The sequence below is a fragment of the Gavia stellata genome, chromosome 4 (genome assembly GCF_030936135.1).
Source record: "Gavia stellata isolate bGavSte3 chromosome 4, bGavSte3.hap2, whole genome shotgun sequence".
NCBI lineage: Eukaryota > Metazoa > Chordata > Aves > Gaviiformes > Gaviidae > Gavia > Gavia stellata.
Window position 1 is genome coordinate 38,552,885 of NC_082597.1, and position 13,720 is coordinate 38,566,604.

A 13,720-nucleotide genomic window follows, 5' to 3' on the forward strand; every position below is an offset into this window, starting at 1 on the left:
TTACACATGGTTTTCACTTAAGGACTTGACAGAAGAAAGTTTCATTGCCTCATTTAGTGTATTTTAGATCCAAGAAAGGATACTTGCTATATATCTGAAAAACTGTTGATCTCTGTGGCTGCTTATTAGTATTAGCGCACTAAAAACTGGCCCTTAGAACATAGCCGCCTGACTCCCATGTAAAGGGTCATCAGAGTGAGCACAAACACAACAGACTCTTATTTAAAAGCCCTTTTATATTGCCAGTGTAATGCAAAGTGATTGTGAAAATAAAAATGAGCCCATTTTAAATGTCTATAATATAAAAAATGCTGACCGTTATTGTGTCATAGTCTCCCTCAAACTAAACTTTGCATTCAAGGATAAAGGTATTCACAAATCTTAGCTGCTGTTCACACACACAAAAAAACATGCAAATGTCATTTGAAGTTGTTCACTCAGCTGGGAGACTTCCCCCACCCCCATCTCGTCTCCTGCAATTACCCTTTGCCCCTTTCCTCCATCAGCTATTTCTTCCTAGTTGTTATGTTTTACCATCCTTCAAAAGGCAGCAGCCCCACTCCTGCTGCCCATCAGATGTGGTGAGCTAGACCTGACAGAAAGCCATCACCCAGGGAGGGTTGAGTCTCGGCACCAGCGTTTGCAAAGGGTCTCCTCCAGCGCTCAGTCTCTGCAGTGCTGAGGGTTACTGTTTCTCTTTCTCAGCTCAGCAGAAGCAGAAGAGATCCAAAATGGGCTTCCTCCCCCCCATTCCTGCAGAAGCATGCCCTTTCCAAGTAGCCAGATAGCCTTCAAAGGCAGACTGAAGCTTTAATGCACAGCTAACAGCAGTCTGAACTGTAAGGCAAGTCAGCCATTTTGCAGCCTTACAGCAGGAAGGAGGCAGGCGCTCAGGAGGACACGAGTGGAGGAGCAGCAGCCAGTGAGAGAGCAGGAGAAGTAGCCTGGACCTTGCAGAGTGGAGGCCACTGCTGGGTCATTCACCACTTACGAAGACAGAAAGATCATATGAAGAATCACAGGGGTCTGGCTGGCTTCCTACGTCACTGGGAGTTGCCTGGTGTGCAGGCAAGCAGACTGCTTCTACAGCTTGTCCCTGGCAGCTTTTGAAGTAGAGAAGATGACCAGAGAAAGCTTAGCGAACTATCAAATGGGTTTTTCACTTTAGCTGAGGAGAGAGGAAATGAGACAGTGGAGGGGGATTGATTTTCCTGGTGAGTTTGGCTCATCAACTCAGTGAGCAGTTCACGTGTCTTCCTCTCAAGATCAGCAGAGTGACAGTGTGTCTCACTGTGCCCTTCAGGACCTTTTCTATTAGAATCATAGAATCATTTAGGTTGGAAAAGACCTTTAAGATCATCAAGTCCAACCATTAACCTAACACTGCTAAGTCCACCACTAAACCGTGCCCCTAAGTGTCTCATCCACATGTCTTTTAAACACCTCCAGGGATGGTGACTCAACCACCTCCCTGGGCAGCCCATTCCAATGTCTGACAACCCTTTCAGTGAAGAAATTTTTTCCTAATATCCGATCTAAACCTCCCCTGGCACAACTTGTGGCCATTTTGTCTTGTCCTATCACTTGTCACGTCGGTGAAGAGACCAGCACCCACCTCTCTGCAACCCCCTTTCAGGTAATTGTAGAGAGCGATAAGGTCTCCCCTCAGCCTCCTCTTCTCCAGGCTAAACAACCCCAGTTCCCGCAGCTGCTTCTCATAAGACTTGTGCTCCAGACCCCTCACCAGCTTCGTCGCCCTTCTCCCCTCAATGTCCTTCTTGTAGTGAGAGGCCCCAAACTGAACACAGTATTCGAGGTGCGGCCTCACCAGCGCCAAGTACAGGGGCACGATCACCTCCCTACTCCTGCTGGCCACACTGTTTCTGATACAGGCCAGGATGCCGTTGGCCTTCTTGGCCACCTGGGCACACTGCTGGCTCATCTTCAGCCCTGTTGCAGGGTTTGCTCAGTTTTCAGTCAGCCCTCATGGAGTTACTGGTTCATCACAGCAGTGCTGGTGCCTGGCCTGCTGTGTCACTCAAGAAGAGATGGCATGACTGAGAGTTGAAAGTCCATGGTGTGGAGGCACAGGCTGTTTCCTAGTCCCTGTCTTGGGGACCATATGTGGCAGTGGTGGAGCCTTTGGAACATGTGTCATGTGTAGCATGAACTGACAGCCTAAACTGAAGTCACTCCAGTTGGGTACAAAGGCTACTTTAGGAGCAGGCTTGCCTGTTTATATAGGTTTCAGATGACTTCATTTTTCAAAAGTGCATGGAGTGCATCCAAAGCAAATAATTTTTCTGTGGTGAATGGGAAGACCAAAAGGAAAAGTCTGGAGAAAGGAGGATGGATGGTCTTCCTTTAATGTCAAAGCTGACATAAACACGTCTCCTCCAAACCCTTCTCACAAGATAATTTTCTCAGCAAGACACAGATTGCTTCAATCTCTGTGTAGCAGCCTTTGAAGCTTCCCCCTTATTGCTGTTACAGAGGAGGCAGGGTTGTCTTTGAGAATTTCTGCAGCACTGAAGTGTTCCTCCTCCAGAGGCTGTCACAGGATCAGATAGTTGGTTGCTCCAAACAGCTCTCTCTTTGGAACTTCTCTGCCATCACACAGGGGCAAACTGATATGTCTGGTTTGCAAAATTATTAAATTAAAAAAACTAAAAAGGCTTTATTAAAAATGTTCTGACCAGCTATGTGTAACACCACAATTTTCATTAGACAGAGGCCCAGCTAAGAAGATGACAAATAGTGTTGGAATGGAGCTGCCAATTAGGAGACATCAATTTTTCTGTCAACAGGATAACCCCTTTTGCAAAACTTGTCATATGTTTATTCCTTTTCTGTTTGTGAAGGTATTTGTTTGGCAGGGATATTTTGCATGAGCGGAAGAATTTATAAATTGTTTTTTTACGGTTGTCATTGCTGCACTGTTTCGGGTTCCTGTCCTGTGGGATATTTTCCCTGTTCAGAGTTCTTGCTCCTCAGTCTGTCTGCTTTCTGTAACCCTTCCATTTGCAGTACTTCTGGGGAAAAAAATTACTTACTTCTGCAGTGAGTTCTGGGGTGGAAACACTTGTGATGGTAGTAGGCATCTTGGGAGCATAGGACTTGGGGCCTGCAGTGCCTTCAGGTTGCAGACTGAGGAATGCTAGTATATGGGTGTTCCCAAAAGGAAGAGAAATGCATTTCTGAGCATTTATTTCTTAAAAAAATAATTCTTTTATGCTTGCATCCTAATAAGTGTTCTTCCATATTTAATGGTATATTTAACTGAAGACATAAGTATTTTTTTCCAGTTTACACACTTTCTTTACCCACGTTCAGAAAACTTGGTAACTTCCATGCTTCCTTATACCATATAGGAAAGTTTACTCACTGTGCTTATGGAAAGCTGCATACATCCTTTATTCATCTGCATGCAGTGATTCACAGCTGCTGCTGTGTTTCTTAATAGCTTATTGCAAGTCATTTTATGAAATCATCAGTAGCAAATGCTTAACATATATTAGAAGAAGCAGCAAGGAAGTTCTGTATACATGGGCATACGTGTAATACACAGAGAGGAAGAGCTGCCTGTGCATGTTATGATATTTGGCAAGAGACTGAATGAGAAGGACAGATAGCCGGTGGGATTTCAGATGGGCAGTGGTAGATGTTGACATGACCTTAAAGCCTATCAGATTCTTATGTGGGAACCCAGCTTCAGGAAATGGAGCATATGATTACAGGTTTTTGAGGGGTGGCTGAAAAGTTACAACTGCGTCAGGGGTATCTGCTGGGACACTGAATAGACCTGTATTGTTTTTTACCTGTGTTGTGGAGAGGGGGAGGCTTGGCATGGAATAGTTAAAGAGTGGAAGGTCATTATTTAGATGATAAGTGGCCGTTACTTGTAGATCAGGTATACACCTCCTCATGATCTGGTGTTGGGTCACGCGGCTCAGTGCTCAGCTAGCAGCTGTGTTGAACATACATGTTAATGAGTGCAATTGTTTTGTCCTGGGTGCAGACCCCATGCAGACTATCTACTAGTGTCTAATATAGGCATAGTTATGACTCCACCTGTCCGTGGCTGATCTGAAGCACTCATTACTGTTTTGAAATTAGACACAATAGTAGTCATGTCACTGCCTGTAATGTGTGATGGGTCAGGGTCTGCGCACATCCTTCTGGGTGTGACCATGCTTTGGTGAAGGCAAAGGTTAAGGCAGGTTTTGGGACTCTAAATTGCCACTTACCAACTCTTTTTTAAAGTACCTTTACACTGCAAAAGCAAAAACACTTGTGTTCCACAACGTCTCGCTGTTTGTCTTCAGGGTGGAATTTGTGGTTTTTTAAACTGATGGTGAGCCTGAATCTGGCTTACCTGAGCAACCACCTTCGTGCCTGAGCTAAACTGCAACCCCTGCTTGCGGTGGAGTGCAGGAATCAAAGTGTGATTCTGTCTTTTTACAATGCCATCTGCCACCAAGACATCCTCTTTTCTTAATTATCTTGTTCCTCTTTTCCAGGTTGGCCTTCCTTCTATGATGTGATCAGTCCCGATGCAATTACTTTCAGTGATGATTTCTCCTATGGGATGCATCGGATTGAAATATCCTGCAGTCAGGTTAGTTTGTAGCACACACAGACCATTCTGATGGCAAAGGCTGCAAAAATCTTTACAGCGTGCTGTACTTTCTCTAAGATTTGCAAACCTTTCAATTCCATTAAATAGTAATCATTGTGAGAGAGCACAATGGGTTGTAGGTATAACAGCTGGGTGGAACAAGCTGAAGGCACAAAGGGCTTGTTGGAATGCACATTTTTGTCTTGTGTGAGATTTAACAGAGCAGATATAAATGGTTGGACTCAGTGCTGAGTCTACAAAAATTATCTTCCTGAAGAGGATCCCTTCAAAGGAGCTCCTGAGCCTGAGCCTGGCCAACTGACTGCATGCATGAGCAGTTGAGAGGGAAGTCAAAAGCAGTGGAGCGACTATCTGTGTGCTGATTCCATCACTGTGCATTACTGTGCAGCCGTGCTAACTCATTCCCAACACTCATTCCCAGCGCAGTCCTAATGGCTGCCTCAAACAATCCCATCTGCCATAATAATGAAGTCAGTAGTCATTCAAAACATGCCCAAATTTTCCGTTGTCTGTCTTGTTCTACTTCCTCTCGTCCTTTATGCTGCTCTCCTCTCTGTGAAGGGAATGGCATAATCATATACCTAGCAAAGGGAGAAGCATTGGTGTTTGGCAGACATACCCAGCAGCTTGCTGTCCTCTAGCTCCACATGCTCCAACTCCTCCTGAGAGAAGTAGCAGCTTCATTTGGGCCGTGGGAATTTGCTGTTCTCTTTCCAGACAGTATTGGTGGAGGGATAACTGATTTCATCCCTGACAATATACATCCTTACTAGTCAGTCAGTCCTCATATATAAATGCTCAGAGTGAGTTAAGAAGGTTCCCAAAAGGAGGCAAGCTTGTCTTTATGGAGAATCCATTAATTTCAGTCTGGGTAGAGGGTTTGGCCCAACATGTTAATGGCCAAGTCAGCGTGTGTGCTGGTATGTCATGTGTACTACATAATTCTGTAGTTTTTACATTGATGATCTGCTTTAGAAGATCCATGTAACACTTTTTGGGAACATCCATCTCCCTAAATTCCCTAGCAAGATAGCAATGGGACTGTAGACTGGGAATCTCATGCTTCGCCATTGATTACTGGTATAATCAAAAATGTGACCCACTGTCTTCAGCTCTGCTTAGTAGGCCTGAATAGTGCTAAAATCAGCGTACTGCCAACCTGCTCAGCCTGTATCTGCTGACACCCTTCAAGAGATGGCCAGAGCTCCTGGTTTCACCTGAGAGAATCCCAAGGCAGCCTGTGGTCAGGCCAAGGAATCTGGGAATGTCATTTACCTGTTGCCAAACAAAATAGCGTTAGCAGACCTGAGACCAGCAGTATTAGCAGCAGTCACACGCAGACACCATAAAATTAAAGCAAACCCGAAAACTGAATTTAAAGCATTAAGTAAAAAATATGGCCAAGGTTGCTATATAATCCAATGGCAACTTCCTACCAGCTATTCCAATTTCCTGGGGCAATAACCCCACTGATGATCAAGTCATATAGGAAAATAGCTTGAGCATTGGTGAGCGTCTTTGCAGCCACTGCTCAGCACAGTTAATACCGCTGCATTGTGTATCCGTAACAAAACCATTTCCTCCCCTCCTTGGAGCCCTAGGAATGTGATTCACACATGCAGCTGCAAAAAAATGCAGTTTACTGCAGCCTGGAAAGCAGAGGGATTGATATGGCAGGCCTTGGTAGAACTAGAGGGAAATACCATTTCCCACACCCAAAAACCTTATTAATCTTTTGCAGATGAAAAAGTAGTTGATTTTTCTTTAAAAGTCCTTCCACCTGTCTGAGAGAATAAAAAACCTCTCTTTTAATGTTCTGCATTGTAGAAAGCAAACACTGGGGGAAAATTGCTGTAATATTAATCAAAGACATCCATGAGATTATCCTAGAAATAACTTCTACAGTTTTTTGGAAACACGTCACCCTGGATGTATTTAAAAGGTCAATGATTAAGGACAGGTAGAAGTTAATTACAAATGCATTTGAGGAATACTGTAAAACTGGTTGCATCTCTCCTTTTTTTCTCTTTCCTGCTTGAGAGTCTCTTCCCCTGAGGTGTCCCTAGGTATTATTTGTACCTGTACAAATCAATAAAATCCTGTAGTCACAGAAGTACTGTTTGCACATTGATAGCTCGGACTCGGCTACAGCAGCTGAATGCAAGCTGCTTTCTGTGCCTCCCAGCAGCATATTAGAACCAGGAGGCTTGGGAGATCCAAGCACACTGACAGTTAGCAGTTGACCTCCCCCTTTCCTGCTCCCAAACACATACTTCAAATGCTTTACTCTAACTCTTTAACCATCCCAGTGCATTCTGCCCAATATATTTATTTATGTGCAAGGCCACAACAGATGATTGTTTCTTTTTGGGAGGCTTTACAGACATGTATATATATCCTAGAAAAATGGTCGGCACCTATTATGTGTGGGGAGGACAGTAAAATCAATTCATCCTTTGTACTCTCAGCTGAGGGCCACGTTTCTTGTAGTGTGATACAAAGGATTGAATTACGTTTCTTTTCAGGGCAGATGACTTATAGACTCCTCTACAGAGAGAATCGCCACATAAATTTTTGGTGAGGGGTAATCTCAAAAGGTAACAAATTTTGCAGTAATCCAATCCTGGTGTGATTCTGCCATCACAAGAAGGTGTAATGAGACTACCTTGGAATCTCACACAGCTTCTCAGGTTTTGTGAGGAAAACCTTTTTGATAGATTGTCTTTGTAGTCTGTATGTGAGTATATTACTCCTGCAGACCGTTTCTCTCTATGGTTTCTCTTGTTCTGTTTCTGTCCAGCAGTGAGGGAATGATTTATCTCTGGTTAAATGTTAATCTGGAAAAGATCTGTTTAACACTTCTAGCCAGAAGGTTTTGAAGCATTCTTAGTTGAGATGATTTAATTAGGATGCTGACCATTTAGAAAATACTCTCTCTGGGACAGTTAAGTTTTTTTAGATTTTTTTTTCCCAAGGTATGGAAAAGCTTTATAATCAGGTGAAATGCCTCATTGGTGAGAGACCCCACTCTGAGAAACAGCTCACGTTTTCTGCCCAAACTGCCTAAAAAAGGCCTTCAGTTTAAAGGAATATCAAATAAAATAAGCAGTGGAGAATGGAGGAAAGGGTGGCAAGACAGCAGTCTTTCAGGAGCAAGACTTGAAGCTTTGTCTTCTCTAGTTCCCATGCAACTTTCCTTTGCCTTTTCCTTATTTGCCATGTTTTGTTTTCGTTCCTTACAAAGCCAAGCAGCTGCTGCTTGACCCAAAGTCATCCATGCCTTTTCCCATTGCCTCTGGGAGCTCGTCCTGCTGATATCACAGGCTAGAAGTGCCCTCGTTTGTTATTGGGGACCTTGCTGGACTGCCATGGCTGTTTCAGCGACACTTCTCCAGGAGCCAGGAGCCTGCCCTGGGATGTGGCTGCGCGGGTGGGACCTACGGGCAGGAGCAATGAGGCTTCACATGCCTACCTGCCCTGCTCCCAGAGTGAGTGAGAATTATCGTTTCAGCTCTCATTAAATGAGAAGAGTTTCTGTACCTCCTAGCTGGCGTGAGAGCCTTCCCCAGCCTTTCAGTCTGTTGAGATAGATAGTTTAACCTGAAGCCAAGACCATACCTGCTTCTACAGACACCCTTCCTGCTGCTTTGGTGAATTAAAGGCCATAACATCAGGAGAACATTAGCAACACATTAACTGCAGGGTAGAGATTTGCCATCACTAGCTCATTCACAGTTCAGAATAATCAGTATTGCCTCTATGTATTTGGGATACTATGAATTAATTAAATTTTAAGAATAATTTGCAGTCTTTAATTTTTGCTTTCTGATTGCGAGCCCACGAGCAGCTCTGTGATGTCAGTTACATCATTCCGGCTTTCACTGAGATCAGCTATTGACTTGAAAGGCCAAGGCTCTTTGGTAAAGCAGCATGACTTTCCTATTCAAGATAAATATTTCTCCAGTGCCAGGTTTTATTTATTTATTTCTCATGGCATTTAATTCTCATGGAATTTAAGTGACTAATTACAAGAAGTTCTTATTATCCAGATAACTTGTCAGCCATAATGTGCAGTGATAGTAATCCTTATTTTTGAATAAGGATCAACTGGATCAGTGTCTTCAGAATATCATACTCTTCCGTAAAGCAATGTACTGTTACCTTTCTTACAGACGGGAGCAGTAGTGTTCACCCTGAATACCACTGTGGGTATCTGAGGTTGATTCATACAGAACAAAAGTGTTAACAGATGATCTATAGTTTCATATTCCTTACAAAAAGCAAATTCAGCATCATGCCTATTTATAATTACTCCCAGCTAAAGATTATTAATTCAGAAATATTTTACGTATCTTCACTACAGGTCTTTTTCAGTCCCCTGTTGCTATCTTCTATATACTACAGAAAGCAGTATGAGATGAGTAGTGGATAAGCTCCATTCCCTCCAGGGGCGAGGAGCAGAGGTGCACCCAAAAGGACCCTGATGCTCAGAAGAGTGCCAGGCTGTGGAAAGAAAAAAAATTAGTATGAGGGCATACTCCAAAGAATATCTTCACTGCTTTAGGTCCTTGCCAGGATCACCAAGGGGTTTAGTGTTTTCTTACTGAGGGGCATAGCAGATGGCTGCAGGCTGAAAAGAGCCCAGAACCCAGGCTGCCCCTTTCTTACACAGCTATCCTTACAGCAGTAAGTGAAACGTAGGCAGTGCTGCCCTCACCACTGTGTTTTTAATCGAGCTTCTGCCGTGAGATCATTACAGAGACAGGCAGATTCTCAGAAATAATGGCCCAACCAAACATACCCAGTGGCATGATGGGAAACACCCAGGAAATTTGGGCTTGAAGTCTTAGGCGCCCGTGGTATCTCAGAAGATCATCTTCCTGGATCACTCTTGCAAATAAATGTAGGTTGTAAATCCCACTTGAAAGGGCAATGTAGGCACCAATGTGCTTCCTTGGAACCGACTGCTAGTCATTGCTTAATACCACGGTGACGCCATCAAGCTGCACAGAGACACAGTGATAGTCTATTGTATTTTGTTTCAGTGTGGTGCTCACCTGGGGCATATTTTTGACGATGGACCTCGCCCAACTGGCAAACGGTACTGCACAAACTCTGCTTCGTTATCTTTCAAGCCAGCAGACAAGAGCAATGCCGGAGAAGGCAGCGGTAACGCCAGTCCTGCCCAAACAGGCAAAGCTGAACTGTAGGATGAAGCAAAGCCTGCAGAAAACTGCGCTGATCCCACACAGCTTACAAGGAATGTTTTCTAAGTTTCTGCTCTCTTATATGCTAAGAATGTTTAAATGTATGAAAGCATTTTGCACCATCCTTCTTCTTCCTCACCTTTTCAGAACCGAGGCCTTGTCTACCGGTGCATTTATTATATAATTGGATTGAAAAATGTGTTGACTGACTCCACAGGTTTTCTCTTCCTTTCTTTTCTTTGAGATTGCTTTGGGAAATCCTTAAATCGAGAGGCTTTGGCATCATTAGTTAGTAGTTTCTTCTTAGTGCTGTGTTACTCTGGGTTTGAACGCTACTCATTTTTGTTTGGGAGATAGGACTTGTGTTTGTCTCCGGTCTATAGGAAACTTCTGGGCATAAGAAAATCCTGAATTCCTAGCACATCTCTGCTTTGTTCTGACTTGCGAGGCATGCAGCCTTTGGTCATATGTATTCAGCCATCTCCCAGCATCAGCCGCACCCTGCAAAAACTTGTAGTTATGGCTGTTCCTTCCCTACTGAGAGAGACTGATGAGATGTAAAGCCCATCCTTTGGCTAATTTACTGCCAAAATTTCAAGGGTGTGGTTGAAGGGATGTAAACATTGTCTCAGCATCTATTTTTCCCCTTTGTTTGGTATTTAAATCAAGGTTTTAACTAGTAAGGCTCACTTTTGCGGGCTACTAATGAGGCTTTGTCTTTTTGTAAGGCCTGTTCAGCAACTGTTAACTCAAATCTGAATTAAAGTTGAAATCTGCAGGGGATAATTATATGGCCAAATGCAGAGATAAACTTGAGAAGTGAAGTAGATGAGGGATGACACTAGGCTCTTTATCTTGTCCATTGCTACAAGGATTCAGAAACACGACAGTTTCTGCTAAAAGGGAGTTTAGGAATTAATGCAGCAGAAAGAGGGAGACCCTCCTGAAGTATCCAATTTTGAAGATTAGCTGGTCTGGATGCATACAGCCTACAAGGCCACAGTCTTTAATTTGTGTAATTGCTGTGTAGGACATGAGTGAGGGGGTTGGTTTAAGAACTTAATTTGAAAAAAGCCTGTCAGAGCTCCAGCAATTTTCATGTAGCAAAATTTGCTGTCCCATAAGATGTTTTTCGCAGCTGCATTTAGATTTTGTTGAATAACAGTTTGTCTAGAATTGTGCATAATACTGTTCTTTAAGCTATACTATACAGTATTTGCTAACACCACTTTGCCTTTAAGCATTGAGAGACTTAATGAATATAGTATTTACTTTTATTAGCAAACTTTGTGACTGACATGTTTGGATCCGATTTTATTTCTAGTAGGAGCAAAGCAACCATTGATTTTTGTGGAAGCAGGATTGAGTTTTTATGTCAGTGATAATAAACATATTATCTAAAGTACAAACATCCTTCCTTTAAAATATAGCTACTGTAAAAGTGTACAGAATGTTCAGAATTGCCTTTTTTAGCAACATAAGAAAGACATGAAAAAGCATGCAATACCGTAAAATCAAATAGATGCAAATAAGGATGATAAATATTTAGAGCTAAAACACTCGGGCTCTGCTCCAGCGAGCACCTACTCACATGAGTATTCCCCCACATGTCATACAAGGAATTGCTCATCGGCTGCAGGAAAGGTTGTGCAGACTGACCTTTGGCGTTTCAAGGCGGTTAAGTTTCTCCTGGTCCCTTTCTTCTAGAAAGACCGCTTTCATCCCTTGCTTTTATTTAAAGAAAAGTAGGTTTTCTCTACCACATTTTCTGACATAAACATAAAAAAGGCAGCATCTATAAAAACGTGGTACATAAATGTGGTTTAATTCCAAATTGCTGTTGGATTTAAGTTTTATCAAATTTCAGTATATTCCTGCCTTATGTTACAGAAACGTATTACTTAAACTTCACTACACAGTAATGTATGCTGTCCTACAGGAGATTTATTTTTGCAGGATATGGAATGCAATGAAATGAGTCAATATGGGGAGGTGTATGTGATCTCTGGGAGTTAGACCATTTAACATAGGAAATGCATTATTCTCTTTTGTGCACAAACTATACCACAGCACAGTGCAAGGTAAGACAGATTTCCTTTTATTTCTCTTAGAAGATGCTAGTAAGGGCTAGTATTGAACCATACAAATTTGTTTCAGTGTGGTTATGATCATGACAGAGGAAACTTGGGAGCTGAGCACAATGTGTAGAATAATAGGAGAATATTTCTGTATGTTTAAATTTTGCACTGTCTAGATGCTTATAAAAACTGAACGCAAACTCTGTAGAAATAGCAAACTATATTTTATAATATCTCTGTTGTTACTCAGATGTTTAAATAGCATACCTTAAAACATCATGTAAGTCACACATGTTATTTATATATACTATATATATATAAAATTGCACATGTTTTTTATATATATATACATACACACACATATATTATCCAAGTATAATTTTAGCCTTCTGTACCTTTTTAATAACGAAAACCTTTCCTTAAGAGGGTTCAATACTTTTAAGAAATTGAATATGCATTTTTCAAATTAAATTTGTTTTCATATATTTGTTGTACACAAATATAAAATAAATTTCTTTATAAATAATTCTGTTCTCCTTCCTTATTTATCTGGTGTTATGTCAGGTTTTTGCGCCCCTAGCTGCAGCATGTCCTAGGGAACTGCTTTTACTTTGCTTTCCCTTAACTTACTGTGAATATTATATAGCCAGTACTTCATCTCCAGCAGGTTTCTGGCAGGTGTCCTTGCACTTACCTGCTTTCGAGAGAATATCGCAAGCACCCAGGCCCAACAGAAAAGGGAAATGTTTAGAAAGATGTTTAGAAATGTTTAGAGCCTTGAGAGAAGGGCTCAACTTTTACTTAGCAGAAGTTTTGGCCGCTTCCAAAAGATGCGATGTGCTATGTGGTGAATCGCAGGTGTGCCGTAGGAGCCCCGTGGTGCCCAGGTTCAGTCTGCAGTGGAGGAATTTGGCTGGAAAGTTGATTTTTGTAGAGGTTTCATCTCCAAGGATGCAGGTTTGGAATGCCCTGGGGGCAGCAGGTTAATGCTGCTCAGTAGGTCAGCTCTGCAGTGAGTTTTAAAAGACAGGTGCGAGGGAGGGAACGAAGTTGCAGGCTGTTTTCAAACCAGCTTCCATGTTTGTGTTCGTGGGAACCAGAGAGTTACATCAGAATTAATTCACTTGCTAATTGTTATCAAACATTGCAGAGTGTACTAGGACAGATGACACACTGAAGACTTGTTTTACAAGTTTAGTATAATCCCTGTTAGTCCAAAAATTAACCCTTTGTAGCCCTCTGCCTCCCACCTGTCCACTGTAGTTCCCTCTCAGAACTGCAATAGTTTGATATTTCTGAAATGGGGGACTAACTGGTACCCACTAAAATGAGATGCAGCTGGATGCCTTGCAGTGACTTTGCCCTGCACTCCCAGCATAACCTGGCCAGTTCATCAGCACCCAGAGGTGTTGTGCTGAGGCAGATCTTCAGAGGTGTGCGGTCCTCTTGCTGCTGCTGACCTGGCAGCAGACATGAGGGATGGCTCTGTGCTCCAGTCTAGCTCCAGGCAGGCTGTGTTTTGCAGTGCATAGCAGGAAGTTGTGCCTAAGACACCTGTACACCCCACAACTTCAAAACCAGGGAAATTTCTAGTAAGAGACGCTCTCCCTGCTGCTCCTGCTGTTCCACAGGGCGCCCTGTTCGCAGGGTGGGAGAAGCAGTGGCAGCAGGATCAGCGACATGAGGCCAGTTAACAAAATGCTTTGTGATTCTCTTATCATTGTACCTATATGGCTTCCATATATTATAGGCAACTTAACCATAAGCCTTTTTCACAAGCTATATCAACTCTCATA

General features: G+C 42.7%; 1 protein-coding gene across 1 annotated transcript in view; it reads left to right on the forward strand.

Annotated features, from left to right (window-relative positions):
- MSRB3 (methionine sulfoxide reductase B3) overlaps positions 1-12,375 on the forward strand; it is an 87,167-nt gene extending 74,792 nt beyond the window's left edge. Inside the window, 2 exon segments of the mRNA XM_059816548.1 lie at positions 4,521-4,618; positions 9,685-12,375. Of these exon segments, the coding sequence (XP_059672531.1) occupies positions 4,521-4,618; positions 9,685-9,849 (263 nt within the window). The 3' untranslated portion in view covers positions 9,850-12,375.
- The last annotated feature ends 1,345 nt before the right edge of the window (positions 12,376-13,720 follow it).